A 17,461-nucleotide genomic window follows, 5' to 3' on the forward strand; every position below is an offset into this window, starting at 1 on the left:
AGTTGTGCTACGGAAAGAGAAAGAATGGATGAAGGGTAGCTAAGTCATCCATAGCACAGTTTCAGCCTCTGCAACTAATGGTACCAGACAAATGAAATCCGCATATAACCCTCTAACACTTCGTCATTAAACCCAAATGAATTGAGAATTTACCAACCCTATTTGGTATGAGTATTCTTTTTCCTAGAGAATACAAAATGGCTACATTTAAATTGGACTGAGCACAGTCTTGACCCATCGGGAGTGTTCTTTTTGTCACCCAGAAAATTACCAGCTCCACAGTTTTTAAGGGGAATGAGATTTTTATGGTATGAATGGAGGATGTGGGAGTTGAATCATCCTTAGAAACTTAGCAGATAAACAGTGAAATTTGGTATTTAATTGATGAAACCTCGTCATCTATACTATTATCATTGTGGTACCCTGGTCTTTCAGCTGCATTTGTAAAGCACAATATCAGAGAGGTTTGTGCTCCTCATTCTTGAGGAAGCACATAAAGTTTCTCCAAGTTCTCCCCTCCCCACCCCCAGTCCTTCATATGTCCTGAACCCTTGAGATCACATCTAATTTCCTGGATCCCTTTTTAGAGAAAGAGTGATTCTTGGACATGCATATGAGGATTCAGGAAGCAGAGGTGGCCTGGAAAGAGAGAAGGGTTCTATGTGGAAAGTGGCTTGGTATGCAGTACTCCCCTGTAGGGCAGGAGGACCTGGTGCAGAGCGCAGGAAGCCTTGGACAAGAACCTGCCAGATGAGTTGGTGCTTGATCGAAAGCCGTTCTCTGCTTTGTCCTTGGAGAATTTGCACTGCTCCAGCCTTTCCTGTTTCCTTGGACATCTTGAATGTTCTAAGACTTCTACATCATTGTGTTCCCAACCAGATTTGAATTCAAGAGAACAAGAGACCTGCCAGCCGGTGCACGTGATTAATGTGGACATTCAGGACAACCACGAAGAAGCCACTCTAGGAGCTTTTCTCATTTGTGAACTCTGTCAGTGTGTAAGTGTTTTTTGAGCTTGGATCTGATTGGGTCCTCAATTTCCAGGATCTGTTTTTCCCAGATCTCTCATTCCCATTTTCCAAGAGGTTCATTCATCTTTAGTATGTTCAGACAGCAGGCGGGGAGAGATGGGACCAAATAAATTTAGGATAGTGTCTTGAATAGGACATGAAACAATTAGCAAAAACCTGTCACTTGACAGGTTAGGGATCAAGAGGATACTTGTTACTTTTTAATAAGAAAATTTCATGTTCACATTTATTTGCAGTTTCTCGGTGTGGTACCCAGTTCTTGTAATGAACAAATCGTTAGAGTATTAGAAACAAAATCTACACCTGCATATTCATGCTTCACACATCCAGTCTCTGACTGAGATTGGAACCAATTCAGTCATTAATAGAGCTTCATGTTTTTTCCTGGGAGAGTAGGAAATCTTTCTTCTCTTTACAAGTGTTTGCCAAAGAAGGTTAAAAGACCAGATTAGTCTCTAATGTGTACAAATCATTCCATCATACATAGTGTTCAGATTGTAGAATTTGCTTTTTTGTGGTTGAGCCAATGCGCAGAAGTACAATTTGTGTATTTCTTTTATCTTTTGTTTTTGTCCAGATCTGTGATGTCATTAGCATGGGGGATCCCCCAGTATGGAGAATTCTTTCTCTAATTCACAACTTGTTTCTCTTAAGGAGTTGTTTAGGGCCACTTGGGGTTTAGTGACTTGCCTAGTGTTGGGACAGGACTTGAAGTTGGATCATTTTCTATATCCAAGATCAACTATTATATCACAATGTCACCTTTCCATGGACTCTCTCTATTTCTGACTTTGTAAAAGAAATTGGGTCTTACCAGCTACTTGTCTGTCCACTAAGGCCTTACCTGAACTAAAAAAAGAAGTTCCCTTTCAATGCAGGAACAATGGAAACTTTGTCTCACTTTGCTGCCTTTCTCCCCAGCTCTTTGGAATCGTGAAGCAGTAGAAATGTTTTCTGCCTGTCCCAACTGTCTTCCCCTGAATAGATAAAAGTTGTTGCTAAAAAAGCCCTATTTTTCCTTTCTGCTGTGTTTCTAGATCAAGGATTTCTCACCCACACACTTAAGTTAGATGTTAGAACAGTGTGGGCCTACCTGCTGCTGGTCATCTCCATGGAACCAGATTCTTCAAGGAACATTTGAGGTTTCTGATAGGATTCAGACATTTGTCTTAAATGGGGATATCACACAGTTTTCCATTTTCTAAAGGGACATATAAACCATTTTGGGTCTTGGCAGGTGTTCATCTTACTATTTATGGTACTTTGTTCCAGAAACTTAAAACCTCCAGTTGGATTCTGTTTGTTCCACAGAAGATCCTAGAAAGCAAAGCTGCAGTAATGAAAGGGGACAGGATAAGGAAGGAGATAGTCGTTTCCTTGGTCTTCCTGCACATGTGTTAAGCCCTGTCAAGTTGACACTTTGCAGAAAATAGTGCAAATCAGTTTTGGATAGATTGATGGAAGAGTTGCCTTAGGATCCCTTGTGGCCTCCAGGTTGGACCTCAACATGGTCCTTGTCCTCCTCCGACCTTAAATAAAGCCTCCTGCCTTTGAAAGCTGCAGAGGATCCTATGGGGTCTGCAGAGCTTTGCCTGAAACTGCTGCTGCTCTCCTCACTTGGCTAACCAGTGGTCAGGAAATGATGTCTATTTAATATTTGGAGACAAGTAGATTACCCCACTGAGCTGGTAGAATTTTTGTCTGATGGATGATTTGTAGCTCCCTGTCAGAAGTATAGTTTTCGAGGGCCTCCCTGCTCCCAGAGGAAATGCACAAATGCACACCACAGGTGTAGGGTACCTGAGGGACAGGGCAGAGACCCCTCCCCCACCTCTGCATCATTTGAATACCTAGGACCTTCTTCCCCTCTGCCTTTAGAACAAGGAGGATCCAAGTACATGAGAAAAAAACTTGAATCCATCCTTCTCAGTGTTTGACTCCAGGCTTGTAAACTGGTCCATGCTGGCTCAGGACCCATCCATTATGCTCCCCACTAAGTGGGTGGGTGGGGGTGCATGCCCAAGGGAGGACCACCAAACTCAGCCCCCAAAGCTCCTCCTGCTCCTGTCTGCCTGCCCCATGTCCCTGCCCTCAGTCTCCAGCTTCTCTCTAAAGATGGCACATGTGCCTATTTTTTTCTTTCCTTTAGATTCAACACACAGAAGATATGGAGAATGAGATAGATGAGCTGTTACAGGAATTTGAGGAGAAAAGTAGCAGAACTTTCCTCCATACGGTCTGTTTTTACTGATGCCTGTCCTGGTTTCCCAGGCCTGGGAGCTGAATGAAGCATGTGGGTCAAGTTTTCTCACTATTCCCTACTCTCCCTGAAGACCACCTTCGAATCTTCCTTTTGTTAATACTTTTGCCCTTCACGGTGTTTGCTTTTACTTTCAGGTATTCTGCCAGAAGGAGGCAGTATTACCCAAATAAATTGTACATATAAAATGAGAAGAGAGCGATGCATAAAGGCCATATGAAAAAATCAAGTTTTTTTTTCTATCCCACTTTTCCTTGTTATGTAAGTGGGATATTATAATGATTTTTTTAATGAAAAAAGGTTTATGTTGTATTTTATTCCAGCTTATTTCTTTAGTTGTGCATTTTTCTTTACTGTAATTGGCTGGAGTATACAAAGACTTGAAAGAAACAATGGAGTATATCTTAATAGGTTTGGACTTGGCGCTGTCCTCTGCCGTCAAAACAAAAGGGCTAATTGCTCCCTTTTTCTGAACCTGGATCCACATGTTGCACTAAAGGGGAGGTTGTTGATGGAAAGCCTGGATTCAGTATCAGTTCTGAAAAAGGAATCTTGACAGGGGCACAGCAGCAAAGCCACCATTCTGACCGGCCATGGTTGGCCTTCAAACATCCCCAGGGACCCTGGCCTTCCTCACGATGCCCGCCTCTTCGCTCAGAAATGTTGCTGATGTTATTGTTGGACAAATCTGGTCCTGGTGTGCTAGGAAGTTCGTTACAGACTCTAAGCAAACCTTATTGTGGTTGATTTTGGGGTTTTTTTCTTAGGTTAAAATAAAAGGTAACAAATTCCCAGAAGGTTTCTTTGTTTTTATGACTCTTAAGAGAGTCTTCCCAGCCGGAGGAGCCCCCATTCAGGTTGGGTTGCCTGTTCCGCAAAAGTTTCAGCACCTCAAAATTGGAGGGGCACAGATCGGCAGCTCTGTTCACTTTGTTCTGGCTGCGGGTCGTTTCACTTTTTTTTGTATATAACCTATTTGCTGCTCGGAGCTATAAAGATGCTCCCCTCATGCTGGATGAGGAGTAGGAGAATTTACTGAAAACCACACAAGTCAGGAGGATGGCCTTGATTCAACAGCTCTGGTGCTCTACCCATTCGGGTCTGGTCCACGATGGGGTTTGACTCCCCAGTTCTTCCGAAGCCTGCAGAAGAGAACGTGAGTAGTTTGCTGAAGAGCCATGGAAGGAAGGGGATGGCGGTCATGTCTTCGGCACCCACCTCCCCCAGATCTAGGATTGAGTCTCAGAAGGCCTTGTCTTCCTCTATAGCCCTCGCCGGATCTGTCCAACACAAGCTCACCTATTTTCCTGTTTATAGTGTCAGCCTGTGTTACCTCTTGGGGTAATGGATTCCTGACTTAATAAATTAAATAAATAATATGCCTGTGGCTTTTTATTGAAGCGCTCTGAAGCCACTGGGAGGACTGTTGCCCTGCCTTGCCTTTCTGCCTTTTTTAGCATTGGGCTAAGAAGAGAATCTTAATTGACGATGCTTGGGAGTCTAAAGTGAAGCCATAGACTTGAGGAGGGGGGCAGCTGACCCTGATCTTGCCTGCTAGGAGCGCTTCTCAGGACTTTCCTCCCCGCTCCCCTGCCTGGCCCAGCTCCTGCTCCCCAAGAGGTCTTGTGTCCCTGCTCCAGGATTGGGCCTTGGGCCAGTGTCTGCCCTTGGGAGGGCATGAGGCCAACCGGCTGGGGCAGCAGGGGGGATCCCCAGGTCTGTCCTGAGGGTTGGGTCCTGCCCCTCCCGCTGCGGTCCGCCGGCTTTGCCCCCACTGTACCTCCTGCTCCCGCTGGCTTCGTGCAGTTGGAGAACTTCGGGTCTCCCCTTTCCGTGGGCCTTTGTTCCAGCGGTAGAGACGCGGCCCGTCCAGTCCTGCCCTCAGCCGGGGGGGTCTGCCCTCTGCTCTCCCCCAGGAAGGCCGGGGAGGGTCCGGTGCATCAGGGGAGGCAGGGTGGGCTCCGACCGCCTTACTGACCCGGACAGAAGGGAGAAACAATGACAGTGAAGAGGCTGGGGGCAGCGGCCCGGCCTGGGGACAGCGGGGGCCGGGGGGCAGCGGGGGCCGGGGACAGCGGCCAGACGGGGGGGGGGGGGCAGCGGGGCTGGGGGGCAGCGGCCTGCCCTGGGAACAGCGGGGCCGGGAGCAGTGGCCCAGCCTGGGGGCAGTGGGGGCTGGGGGCCAGGGAGCATTGGCCCGGCCTGGGGGCAGCGGGGGCTGGGGAGCAGTGGCCGGACCGGGGGGCAGCGGGGCCGGGGACAGCGGCCAGACCGGGGGGAGGGGCAGCGGGGCCGGGGGCAGCGGGGGCTGGGAGGGCAGTGGCCCGGCCTGGGGGCAACGGGGGCCGGGGGCAGCGGCCCGGCCTGGGGACAGCGGGGGCCGGGGGCAGCGGCCAGACCCGGGAGGGGGGCAGCCGGGTCCGGGGGCAGCGGGGCCGGGGGCAGTGGCCCAGCCTGGGGGCAGCCGGGTCCGGGGGCAGCGGGGCCGGGGGCAGTGGCCCAGCCCGGGGGCAACGGGGGCCGGGGCAGCGGCCCGGCCTGGGGACAGCGGGGGCCGGGGGCAGCGGCCAGACCGGGGAGGGGGGCAGCCGGGTCCGGGGGCAGCGGGGCCGGGGGCAGTGGCCCAGCCTGGGGGCAGCCGGGGCCGGGGTCAGCGGGGCCGGGGGCAGTGGCCCAGCCCGGGGGCAGCGGGGCCGGGGCCAGCCTCCGGGCGCCTTCTCGCGCTCCGGCCTGGACGGGTCGCCTCCCTCGCAACTGTGTCCTCTCCGGAGGCCGGGGCGGCAGAGGAGCGGCTCCGGCCCGGGCCCGGGAGGAGAAGCCCCCCGCCCCCCAGGCCCGCTCGCGGTGGCCCCTCTGGAGCGCCCCACGGCCCGGGCGGCCCGGCCGAGTTACCTGGCTCCGGGGGCTCCCCTCCCGCGCGTCTGCGGGCCGGCCCCCGGGGGCGTTGCGGGGCGGCGGGATTGCGGCGCGCACACGCGCCCGGCGCACACAGCCGCGCACACACTCTCACGCCGCCCGCTCCGCCCGCTCCCGACGCAGAGGCTCCGCCAGGGCGTCCGCGGCGGCGGCGGCGGCTCTGACCTCTGCGGGGCTCCCCCCGCCGCGGCCTGGGGGCGGGGGCGGGGGCGGGCGCGGGGGGCTCGGGCCCGGGCCGGCCCCGCGGCTGCCCATGAGCGCCAACACGATGATCTTCATGATTCTGGGGGCGTCGGTAGTGATGGTGAGCGCGCGGCGGGGCGCGGGGCGGGGGCGGGGGGCGGCCGGGGCCTGGGTGTGCGCCTGCGGGCGCCCGGGCCCCGCGGCCGGCCCTCCCGCCCCGGGCGTGCGTGTGTGCGCGCGTGTGTGTGTGTGTGCATGTGTGCGCGCGTGTGTGCATGTGTGCGTGTGTGCGCGCGTGTGTGCGTGTGTGTGCGGGGGTGCACGCGTGTGCCCGGGCGAGTGGGGGCGAGTGGGAGTGCGCGCGCGCCGGGCCCCGGCCCCGCCGTCTCTCCAGGCGTCTCTGCGCAGGGCCCGGGGCCGGGGCCGGGGCCGGGGGGCCCAGGCGGCGGGGCGCTGACGGGCCGGGCCGCGGGGGGCGGGGGGCTCGGGGCTCTTCCAGGCCATCGCCTGCTTGATGGACATGAACGCGCTGCTGGACAGATTCCACAACTACATCCTCCCGCACCTGCGGGGCGAGGACCGCGTCTGTCATTGCAACTGTGGCAGGTGAGCCCCCGCCCCCCCCGCGGCCCCCCCGCCCCCCAGCTTCCGGACGCCCCCCCAGACGCACGCCGGGGGGTGGGCGGGGGGGCCGGGACCGTCCCGTGGGGGCGCGTGGAGGCTCCGCGGGCCGGGGGCCGAGGCGGGGGGAGGGCGGCGGGCGTCTGGGCCGGGGCCGGCAGGGCGCCTCCCCCCGGGACTTTTTGAACGAGGTGAGCTGGGACGCGGCGGGCCCCGGGGAGAGTGCGGCCCGGCCCCGCGCTCCCCGCCCCGCTGGCCGCCCGCGGCTCGGGGCGCCTCCCGGCCGGGCAGGACGGCTGTGTTCCAGGCTCGCCCGGGACCGGGAAGGCCTAGCACCTTCTTTGAAGTTTGTAGGAGCGCTTGCCGGGACTCTGGAGGCCAGCCCCGGCCACCCAGCGTCCCCCGGGGGGGGGGGGGGGCCCGAAGCGAGGGCCGGGCCAGCCTGGGGCCGAGGGGGCTTCGGATGCTGGGGACCGGGGCAGTGAGGCCGCAGGAGCCGGTCTGGGTTGTGGACGGTGATTAACACTGACAAATGGTGCCGATGGATCACTTCTTGGTTATGGGCCGGGAGTCTCGGGTCCTGGAGTTGCTGTTCAGGGACGATTGGCCTTCTCGGGTGCCAGTTAGGCACGGCCACTGACCTGGTGGTCGGTTCTCACCGCTGGCCCCTGGCAGCACGCGGCTGGGTTAGGGGCTGGATGTGTGGCCGGGCGGCCCCCAGGCTAACAAGGGGGACTCCGGTCTGTTAAGCAGCCCTCTCTGGACATTTGGCCATCATCAGTCGTCAGAACTGTCTTTGAGCATCTTGCCTTTTCCGGGCTTCAGTTTCTTCATCTGTAAAATAGAAGGCTTAGGCTTAAGTGACCGCTGAGACCCTCCTAGCTCTGGGTCCTCAGCAGTGATCACGTCACTGCTTTATCGGGACATGGGCCAGGGGTTCAGCCCCAGCCCTCAGGGAGCTTACAGTCTGACTTGGAAGTGTACTGGTTAGCGTAGAACTTTCTCTGGCTCCTAAGACATCAGGGAAGCTTCTCGGGAGAGGAAGAACTGAAGCTGGCCCTTGGATGAGGCATAGGGTTGAGGTAAATGGAGAAAAGAGGTGAGCGTTCCTTGGGCAGTGGGGTGTGTGAGGGTGGGGGACGTTTGAGTCCCCTTGGGGATCCTGATTGGCTGGAGTGGAGGACGGCTGGATGTCAGCCGAGGGAGATGAGGCTGGAAGAGGTGTGCCAGATTGGGGTACCGGACTTTGGAAGGTCTTCCTTGAGTGGCGGCTTGAGAAGGTTGGCATCTAGCCTGGTTTCTGGGCAGAGCAACATGGTGAGAACTAGATATCAGGAAGCTCACTGAAAGCAGGGTAAGGAAGAGAGCTATTCTAAGGAAGGAGGCTGATTAATAGGCTGGACTAGGGACGATGAGGGCCTTTGAGATGGAGCAAAAAAAGAATGTTTGGTCCAGTGAGAAATTGGTCATGGCCTCTAGAGGCTATTCCCACTTCATCTCAATTCAGATTTGTTGGCAGGGAAAAGGGGTCCAGGTCTGAGTTCCCCACTCCCTTAGGGAGGGGCCCCATGGCAAACTCCCTCCTGAGCATGTTTTGTCCGTGCCTTAAAGCAGTCATGGTCATAGGGAATAGCCCGACCTCTTAATTGATCTCAGACTAGGGGGGCTAAGACTAAGCACATTGTTCATACAAACTCGTGCATACCCGTGAATCTGATGCCCCCTAACCTCTATTATCTGTGACTTTGGCTCCTGGCAGGGGAGACAATTAGTATGAGTTCTTGGGGCAATAACAATCTGATATGCTGTCTCCCCAGAAACAAATGGGCAAGGTCAGACCTCCCAGTGTGGAATGGAAGAAGGGCCAGGATGGGTGCTGAGGGTGACTTGCAGGGGTGGAAGGTATAAGTCATCTGCTTCCCCATTGTCATCCCTTGGCTCAGACCCAATCCTTTTCTTCCCTCTTTCAATTTTCTTTGAAAACAACAGCCCATGGGTGGCTAGGTGGCGCAGTGGATAGAGCACCGGCCCTGGAGTCAGGAGTCCTGAGTCCCTGAGTTCAAATCCGACCTCACACACTTAATAATGATCTAGCTGTGTGGCCCTGGGCAAGCCCTTAACCGTATTTACCTTGCAAAAACCTTAAAAAAAAAAAGAAAAAGAAAACAACAGCCCACCCTTACATTTCCCGGAAGGCCCCATTCTTGTTTGTTTTCTCCCTATCATGGCCACGCCTGGGGCACCTTCGGGTTCTGTTAGGTTTCACCAAAAGTTCCTCTTGTTTTCAGAGTCACTTGACAAAAGTTACTTCACATCCTCTGAGGATTCAGTTGTGTCAGTTGATCCCTGTTCAGCTATGGGGGGCAAAACGATGTCTAATCTCACTGGCTTTCAAAGTCTCATTTGAAAGCTGACATTCCCTGTAGGAAAGGATGTCTATGGACGCAGTGGAAGGGTATGGGTTAGATGACCATAGAGTCGGCTTGGAGAATGCAATAAAAAGGGTCTTAGTTAATGGTTCAGATCTCAGTTTGGAGAGTGGTTAGACTTCTGGTTGCAGCTGAGGGGGGGGGGGGTGATTTGGGAGTTCTGGCTTTGAATTTATTCAGTGATTAGTTACAGATTTTTAATGGTACAAAATTGGGGGTGATGGAGTAGACAGTTCTGGATTTGGAGTCAGAGAATCTGATTTCTATTTTCTGACTGTGCTTCACTGCTTATGCAAATCTGAACAATGACCATACTGCGTCTCAGTTTCTTCCTCTGTGAAAGGACCACGTGCTAAGGTGCTTGCTTCTATAGTGAGATCTCAGAGGCTGAGACCAAAATTTCTTGGCAGGTTGGGGTGGAGAAAGGACTAGAATCTAAGAAGATAAAATTCCCTAGGGATAAATGTAAAGTCATATACTTGGGTTCAAACAATCAACTTCACATATATAAGGTGAGGGAAGGTGGGGCCCAACAACAGTTTGTGTAGAGGAGAAAGATCTTGGGGTGGGGTGGGGTGGGGGTGGGGTGGGGGTGAGGAGGATTAGTTGATGGCAAGTTGGGTATTGAAAAATTGGCAAAACCACACACACACACACACACACACACACACACACACACACAGACACACAAGATTTCAATCTGCATTTTGACAAATAGTGGCCAGAACAAAGGAGACAGCATCTGGAGGACCGTGTTCTTAGTAGTCAGTACCACACTTTATGAAGGGCTTTTATAAGCTGAAAAGTATCCAAAAGGCTGGCCAGGATTGTGTGGGGTCTGGAGGCCATGATCTATGATTCTGAGTGGGAGAAATTGAGAGTACTTAATCTGGGGAAGAAAAGATTTGGGGAGGGGATATCAATTCCTGCCAGTCCTCCACAGGGGTCCTCCCATTGTGTCTGGGACCTTTCTCTATCTCTTTTGGCATTGCCTGGATTCCCAGGGAAAAGGAAGAGAATTTGAAAGTCCTCAGATTCCTGAGAAATCTGAATTATTATAATCAGATTCATAGAATCAAAGTAGTCCCCTCCTCCATATTGTCATGAAAAATTCTGCTTGTTTCAATGGACCAAGAGTTCACTAGGAATCATTAGTGTGACGTTTAGGCCAATACGAGAAGCCCAAGCCACAGGACTGAGGAGGCTGAAGTCCTGCTAACCTCAGCCTTGGTTAGCCCTCATCTATAGTGCTGTCTTTTGGCTCTGGGACCACATGGGAGAAAGTGGGGATGTGACAGACTTTGGCGGGGGGGGGGGGGGGAGTACATGATCAGTATTTTCAAATATTTGCAGAGCTGTCACATGGAGGAAAGGTTGACTTTATTCTGTTTGGCCTGGAGAGCAGATGGCAATGGGGGGAAGTGTTTGAGATTTTTTTTTGAGGCAATCAGGGTTATGTGACTTCCCCAGAGTCACACAACTAGTAAGTGCCTGACTGGATTTGAACTCCTGTTCTCCTGACACCAGGGTTGGTGTGATATCCACTGTGCCACAAAGCTGCCTCTGGTAGTTCTAGAGATCTGGAGAGGGGGGAGAGAAATTACAATTCTAGAGAAAGTTCAAGAAATCACTCCACATATTTGGCAGGATCGGGAAAGGCCTTGCATAAGGAAGGACAGATGAGCCTTGCTTTAGATTACAGACAGAGAGCTCAAAGGGATCTCAGAAGCCACCCAGGCCAACCCTCTCATTTTACACATGGAGAAACTGAGTCCCAGAGAGGTCAAGTGAGGGCCCAAGGTCACAGCCTGTAAGCATCAGAGGTAGGATTTGAATCCAGATGCTTTGATCTGATCTTTTCTCTGATCCATGAAGGAGAACAAAGTCTCTTAACCAAAGGTTAAAAAAAGAGATATCGGTTTTAGGCATTGCAGGGGAGAAGAAATGGAAAGCTAGTCTGGCTAGAATAGGAAATTTGTGAGGGCTGGTCAGTGGATGGGGGTCCGGGGCCTCAATGCCATACTGAGGATGTTTTCAGTTCATCACAGAGGCCATGGTTGAAGACCTTTTGCCAAGGGCTCCATGGTCCTGCCTGGGTCTCACGACTATGGGAAGGCTGGAATAGAGGGCGGGGGTGGGGGGAGACTGGAGAGGAGGGTGGAGGTCAGAAATGAGAGAAGAAGGGGGCCACTGGAGAGGAGGGAACAGGATAGATGCCAGCAGTGCCCTCCTGGAAGCTGATGCTGCCTCTGGCCCTGGGGGCATTTCTGGGAGTATCTGGGTGGATCACTTGCAGTGATACCCTTTGGGTTCTGTCCTGGTTGTGTTCTCATTGGCTCTCTGTGTCACCGTCATAGGTCCTATCTCTTTTGACTTCAGTCCTAGGTGGCTGCAGAGCAAAGACTCGGCTGGGGGATGACTCAGAGCTGGCGTGTGACTCTGAGAATTCCCCCAAAGCCCCATGCTTCCTTTCTGGCTCCCCAGCCCCCTCCCAAAAGTCTGCTGCACCCATGGGGCCGTGCCTGGCACCTGGGTGACTCTCAGTGACTGTGACTATCTACCCCTCATTGTGTGTGTGTCTATATGGGACTCAACTACCCTCCAAAGCTTACCCCCCACCCATGATGGGGCTGGCTAAACTGGGATGGGTCTATAGTCTGAGTGGACAATTTTGCATGTGAAGCTATGGATGTCGTTTATGTCTGTTCTGTCTATGTGGGTTTTGTAACTCTGTGTGTGTATGTGTGTGTGTGTGTCTGTCACAGGCCCAGCTTCCCCCTTTCCCCTCCCCCATTCATGGCATTTGGTTCTCCCATCCCTTCTTTGGCATCATTTGTTGGTATCAGTATTTGAATGTTTTTCGTGCTTCATTAATTCCAGGGTCTGAGAATCCTGAATCCCCCATGATGGGTTCAAGGGGTGGCAGGGGCTGGTTCTCTCCCCGCCTCCCAATGCCGTCCCTGACCCTGAAGGTCCAGGGGGTGGTGGCCCTTGGGCTCCTCTTGGGGGGAAAGGGATTTTCTTCTTGCTGTTCCAAGCTGATGGGGGGTGTCTGCTAAGGAGGGGCCTTTGTGGCAACAGAGCCACTAAGGGTGACTCTGCTGGGAATGGCTCTGTTAGAAGCAAGCTCTGTGTGCAGAGGATTTTTCTGTTGGATAGTAGCTTCTTAATCACTTTCTGTGAGTCAGGCACTGTGGTAAGTGGGGGGCATCTAAGGTAAAAACTGACACTCGTGGTTGGGGTTAGCAGAGGGGGCTCCTCAGCTCTGCCCTTAGAGCATCTCTGTGTTGAGAGGGCTTTCTGGTTTGAGGAGGTCTCTAGACTGAAAGGAAGTGTCTCTCCACTATGCAAGCCTCTGTGCTGGGGGGAGGTCTGCATGGGGCAGGATGTCTCTGTGCTGGGGGGGAGGGTCTCATTTGTTTTGGAAGGCAACAGTAAGGAGATTTCTGCTGACTGAAAGACTCCTTCCTTCTCCTTTGACCTAAGTGGGGGGGGGGGGCTGAGGATTTCTGGTGTGATGCAGCCCTTCTCCTGATGAGGCCCTTGTCCTCAAGCCTCATTCTAGGTCATCTTTGGGGGTTGGTAACCCTTCCACTCCCACCAACCCTTTTATGCTCATTCTCCCTGAGCCCCATATTGAATTGTGGTGAGCCCCAGCCAGAACACCTTTGGGGGGATTGGCAACCCTTCCATTCCCACCATCCCTTATTAAGATCATTATCCCAGGAAAAAAATCATTATCCCTGTACTGGATTGCAGGGAACCCTTGCCAGGCCAGCTTGGCATCAGGGTAGGGCAAATCCTCATACTGTCCCATTATCCCTCATTGCGGCTCTTGTCCCCAACCGCCATCCTCAGGCACCACATCCACTACGTCATCCCCTACGACGGGGACCAGTCTGTGGTTGACTCCTCAGAGAACTACTTCGTGACAGACAACGTGACTAAGCAGGAGATTGACCTGATGTTGGGGCTGCTGCTGGGATTCTGTATCAGCTGGTTCCTGGTATGGATGGATGGGGTCCTGCACTGTGCCGTGCGGGCCTGGAGGGCCAGTCGCCGCTTTGGTGAGCACCGGGCTGGGCCGAGGGGCCAGAGTTCTCTGGGGAGGAGCTGCTGGTGACCAGGGGCCTCAAGGGACTCATTTATATCCATATACCAACTACTTATCGAAAGAAAATTTTTTTTAATGTTTTTGTTTTTTTGCAAAGCAATAGGATGAAGTGACTTGCACAAGGCCACACAGCTAGGTAATTATTAAGTGTAGGAGGCCAGATTTGAACTCAGGTACTCCTGACTCCAAAGCCAGTGCTCTATCCACTGTTCTACCTAGCTGACCCCCAGCCACTTATTAAGCAGCTCTAGTGTTTGGCACACCTTACTAGGTAAAGGAAAGGCAATTAAAATAGAACACAGAAGGGGCGGCTAGGTGGCACAGTGAATAAAGCACCTGCCCTGGAGTCAGGAGTAACTGGGTTCAAATCCGGCCTTTGACACTTAATAATTACCTAGCTGTGTGGCCTTGGGCAAGCCACTTAACCCCATTTGCCTTGCAAAAGCCTAACAAAAACAAACAAACAAACAAACAAAAAATAGAACATAGAATGAAAAGCACCTGAAAAGGAGAGAAGGACTTGGATTCAAATCTCAGCCCTGTTAATTTGCTACCTTAGTTTGTTCATCTGTAAAATGAACCTGGCTGGACTGGATCACCTCCAAAGGTCCCCTCCCATCTTTAGCTCTATTATACTCAAGAAACTTCACTTCTACTGGAGGACATAGAATTCAACCAGATAAATACAAGATAATAGAGGGAAAAGCTCATTTACACCTGGTGGGTGGGTGAATCTGGAAAGATTGCCAGGGAAGGAGGTTTGAAGTGAAGCTTAAAGGAACTGAAGGATCCTAAGAAAGGAAGGAAACCACATATTCTGCATAGGAAATGACCAGCAGGCCAGTTTGGCTCAAATTGAAAATTTAATAGGGATCAATATGAAATGTTTGGAAAGCTAGGTTGTAACCAGTCCAAGAGACTGAGAAAACTGAGAGAACAAAGGGCTAGAAATATGAGGAGATAGGCTCAGGAGACACGGGGATTGAAGAGTGGAGACTTAGCAGGGGACAGAGATGTGTTTCTTTCTGGGTTGGAGGTCTGCTTTGAGAAGCAAGGAACTGTCTTCCCAGAGCTGTCTCTGGCTCTAAGATGTTTGCCATTCCCTTGTACCCTCAGTCTCCTTTTTAATCCTCAGTGGGATAGATTGTTCCCAGGCTTGACTTTAGAATGTGCTCAAATCATCCTCAGGCTCTGGCATCTCCCAAGGGGATCCGATAGTCTGATTAAACACCTACTCTGTGGTAGGGGGAAACCCCAAACACCAATCTTTGCCCTCAAAGAGCTCGTAGACTGTATCCTGTGGTCTGGTCTACTGCCCAGTGGGTTCTTTTTTTTTTTTAGGGTTTTTTTTTGCAAGGCAGTGGGGTTAAGTGGCTTGCCCAAGGCCACACAGCTAGGTCATTATTAAGTGTCTGAGGTCAGATTTGAACTGAAGTACTCCTGACTCCAGGGCCTATGCTCTATCCACTGTCCCACCTAGCCACCGCATGCCCAATGGGTTCTTAACAAAAAATATAGACAGAGTAGCATGCAGTTGGGAGACTTTGGACCTTGGCTCCACAGACAGGCAAAAGGCACTGAATTATCGTGTCCAAACTGTTACCGATCTGTTTGATTTATTCAGTCTGTTTACTGATATAAAAAAACACCATGAAATGATCCCACCCCTCAGGAAGCTTAAATAATTATATCATATTCTATGAGTGTTACATTGCATTCACTGGTTTGCTCTAGCACAATGGTTTGTTACATTATATCTAAATATATTGCTAGTTACATTATATTCCATTATTTGTTACATCATATTCTATGCTTTACTACATTACATCCTATGATTTGTGTGCTATGTTTTGCTACATTACATTCTATGATTTGTTACATTATATCCCATGGTTTGTTACATTATGATCTATGGTTTGTTATATCATTTCTGTGTTTTGCTACATTTCATCCCATGGTTTGTTAGCTCTTAGTCTATGGATTGTTTATGTTACATTCTTTGGCTTGTTATAGTCTATGAATGTTGCATTCTTTTCACCCTCTTCTTCCTTTTCTCTCTTCTTACTTCCTGCAGACAACTCATGGTCCTGGCTCCCCAAATTCTGTAGTCTGAAGGACTTCCGGAAACGACCCCACCGGCCATATGAGGAGCCCACAGGGAACATGGTGCACATCAAACAGAAGCTTTACCACAATGGCCACCCTAGCCCCCGGCACCTCTGAGCCCCTGCCCTGACTTGGCTAAGCCCATGGAGGGACTTGGGACACATGGACAGACCATTGGACCACAGGGTGGACACTGCCCGGTGTCTATGGCTATATTCCCTGGGGGCCTGGGGCCAAGACCTATGGACCTACAGCTGACAGGGTCCACCCTATGTGGACCAGGAGCCAGCCTAGCCCTGACCCTGGCCTGCTTGGGCCACAGCACTGGACCTCTGTACATATGTAAGAAGGATCTTTGCTTATAAACCCTTCCCCCACCCCGGGGAGGGGGGCTATACAGCCCAACCCCAGGACGGCCCTGCCTCCTGCCCCCTCAGGCCCTGGACAGCGCCTCTCTAGGGCCCCAGCCCTTTCCTGGCCCCTGGGCCCAGGATGTCTGCTGCCTGGCAACCTGGGTGGTCATCCTGCACTTGGGTGGGGCTCCCAGAAGAAGGTGCTGTGTCTTTTCTCTCTCTCTCTCTCTCTCTCTCTCTCTCTCTCTCTCTCTCTCTCTCTTTCTCTCTTTTTTTTTAGGGGCATAGGGTTTGGGGTGGGAGGGGATGGGATGGAGTCCCCTTAGGGTCTGTGCTGAACTGGGATCATCTGACTGTAGGAAAGGGCAGGGAAGAAGAAAGTGGGAGGGAGAAATGGCCCAGGAGAGAGATAGGGCTATCTGGGACTCCCAGGCTGTTTTGCTTTGTTGTGTCTGTTTCCCAATTTAGAATCAGGAGAGAAATGCCACACTTGAAAATCCCTGAAGAAATGTTGGAGGGATAGACAAGAGCGGGGCGGGGTGACCCTCTTCCCTTAAGCACATAGAGGATCTTGGCAGGAAGGTGCCAGAGCCAGACAGGGTGGGGTGGCAGTTGGGTGACTTAGACCCCTGGAAGGGGAGAGTGTGTGTGTGTGTGTGTGTGTGTGTGTGTGTGTGTGTGTGTAGATTTTTAAAAATTGGCTCCAGGGTGCTGGGTAGATGGAGAGGGGGAGGGAAGAAGGGGGTTGAGACAGCTCTGTCCCAGCTGTGCTTTTTTAGGAGTACCTACCTGATTGTTTTTGGTCAGTCCCCATCCGTATTCCTTGACCCTCCATCCCAACTCTGGGCTCTGCCCAGCACGTCTCCACCCCTCAGGGCCTTGGGGGCTGCCCACTAAGCGGAGTCAACTCCTGGTCCATTCCATCCATTGGTTTAATTGTCTCTGGTCAGCTCCTCTGTCTAGGATCACATCTGTTACTATTTTTTTTAATGACTGGTGTCTGTGTATTTCCTGTCCACATTTGTGTTCGTTTATCAGGCTATGAGGGGAATGTTGTTGGGGCCTCAGAAAGGAAGAAGACCCATCATCCAGGCAGGATAATGAGGCAGGGCTGGGTGTCCAGAGGAAGCAGAGGTGGTGGTAGGAGAGAGTGAGTTCCATTGCCCTGTTCTGCAAGGCCCAGGGCCTGATCGTGGACAAAGGGCTCAGTCTATCACTGGGGGGAGGGTCAGGGGTTTGTAGGGGAGGGTCATAGACCTGAGACAAAGGAGAGAGCGATGGGGACAAGGAGAGAAGGGCTCCTAGGGACCATTCCTGGAAGTTCCTCTAGGAAGAAATAAACTAGGTTGGGGTGAATTGCTTGCCAGTCTATGCATGTGTGAACATGAGTGATCACATGTATGAAGCACATGTCCATGATTTCATGAGGTCTGCATGGAGTTACGCAC

General features: G+C 52.3%; 2 protein-coding genes and 1 long non-coding RNA gene across 5 annotated transcripts in view; 2 read left to right on the top strand and 1 right to left on the bottom strand.

Annotated features, from left to right (window-relative positions):
• SSU72 (SSU72 homolog, RNA polymerase II CTD phosphatase) overlaps window positions 1-4,670 on the top strand; it is a 43,351-nt gene extending 38,681 nt beyond the window's left edge. For 2 of the 3 annotated variants that reach the window (XM_074218731.1, XM_074218733.1), the window contains exons 4-5: window positions 880-998; window positions 3,181-4,670. In XM_074218731.1, the coding sequence (XP_074074832.1) occupies window positions 880-998; window positions 3,181-3,282 (221 nt within the window). In that variant the 3' untranslated portion in view covers window positions 3,283-4,670. The remainder of the gene's footprint in view (window positions 1-879; window positions 999-3,180) is intronic. The other variant, XM_074218732.1, reaches the window with a different exon arrangement.
• Window positions 358-6,378, bottom strand: LOC141509301 (uncharacterized). The gene is made up of 3 exons (XR_012474637.1): window positions 6,184-6,378; window positions 5,072-5,264; window positions 358-4,433 (listed from the first exon to the last, which is right to left on the bottom strand). It is a non-coding gene; the product is annotated as an uncharacterized LOC141509301 (long non-coding RNA).
• Window positions 6,379-6,412: 34 nt separating this feature from the next.
• Window positions 6,413-16,287, top strand: TMEM240 (transmembrane protein 240). Its single transcript, XM_074218736.1, has 4 exons — window positions 6,413-6,511; window positions 6,890-6,996; window positions 13,299-13,507; window positions 15,629-16,287. Exons 1-4 carry the CDS (start codon window positions 6,461-6,463, stop codon window positions 15,775-15,777), a joined length of 516 nt encoding a protein of 171 aa, XP_074074837.1. The 5' UTR covers window positions 6,413-6,460; the 3' UTR covers window positions 15,778-16,287.
• Window positions 16,288-17,461: the final 1,174 nt, after the last annotated feature.

The sequence above is a fragment of the Macrotis lagotis genome, chromosome 1 (genome assembly GCF_037893015.1).
Source record: "Macrotis lagotis isolate mMagLag1 chromosome 1, bilby.v1.9.chrom.fasta, whole genome shotgun sequence".
Lineage (NCBI taxonomy): Eukaryota > Metazoa > Chordata > Mammalia > Peramelemorphia > Peramelidae > Macrotis > Macrotis lagotis.

Excerpts from the sequence above, each read along its gene's own strand:
- TMEM240 (XM_074218736.1), top strand. The coding sequence starts at position 6,461 with ATGAGCGCCAACACGATGATCTTCATGATTCTGGGGGCGTCGGTAGTG. Across the intron at positions 6,512-6,889 it reads TGGGGGCGTCGGTAGTGATG|GCCATCGCCTGCTTGATGGA; the intron begins GTGAGCGCGCGG and ends GGGCTCTTCCAG. Across the intron at positions 13,508-15,628 it reads GAGGGCCAGTCGCCGCTTTG|ACAACTCATGGTCCTGGCTC; the intron begins GTGAGCACCGGG and ends TACTTCCTGCAG.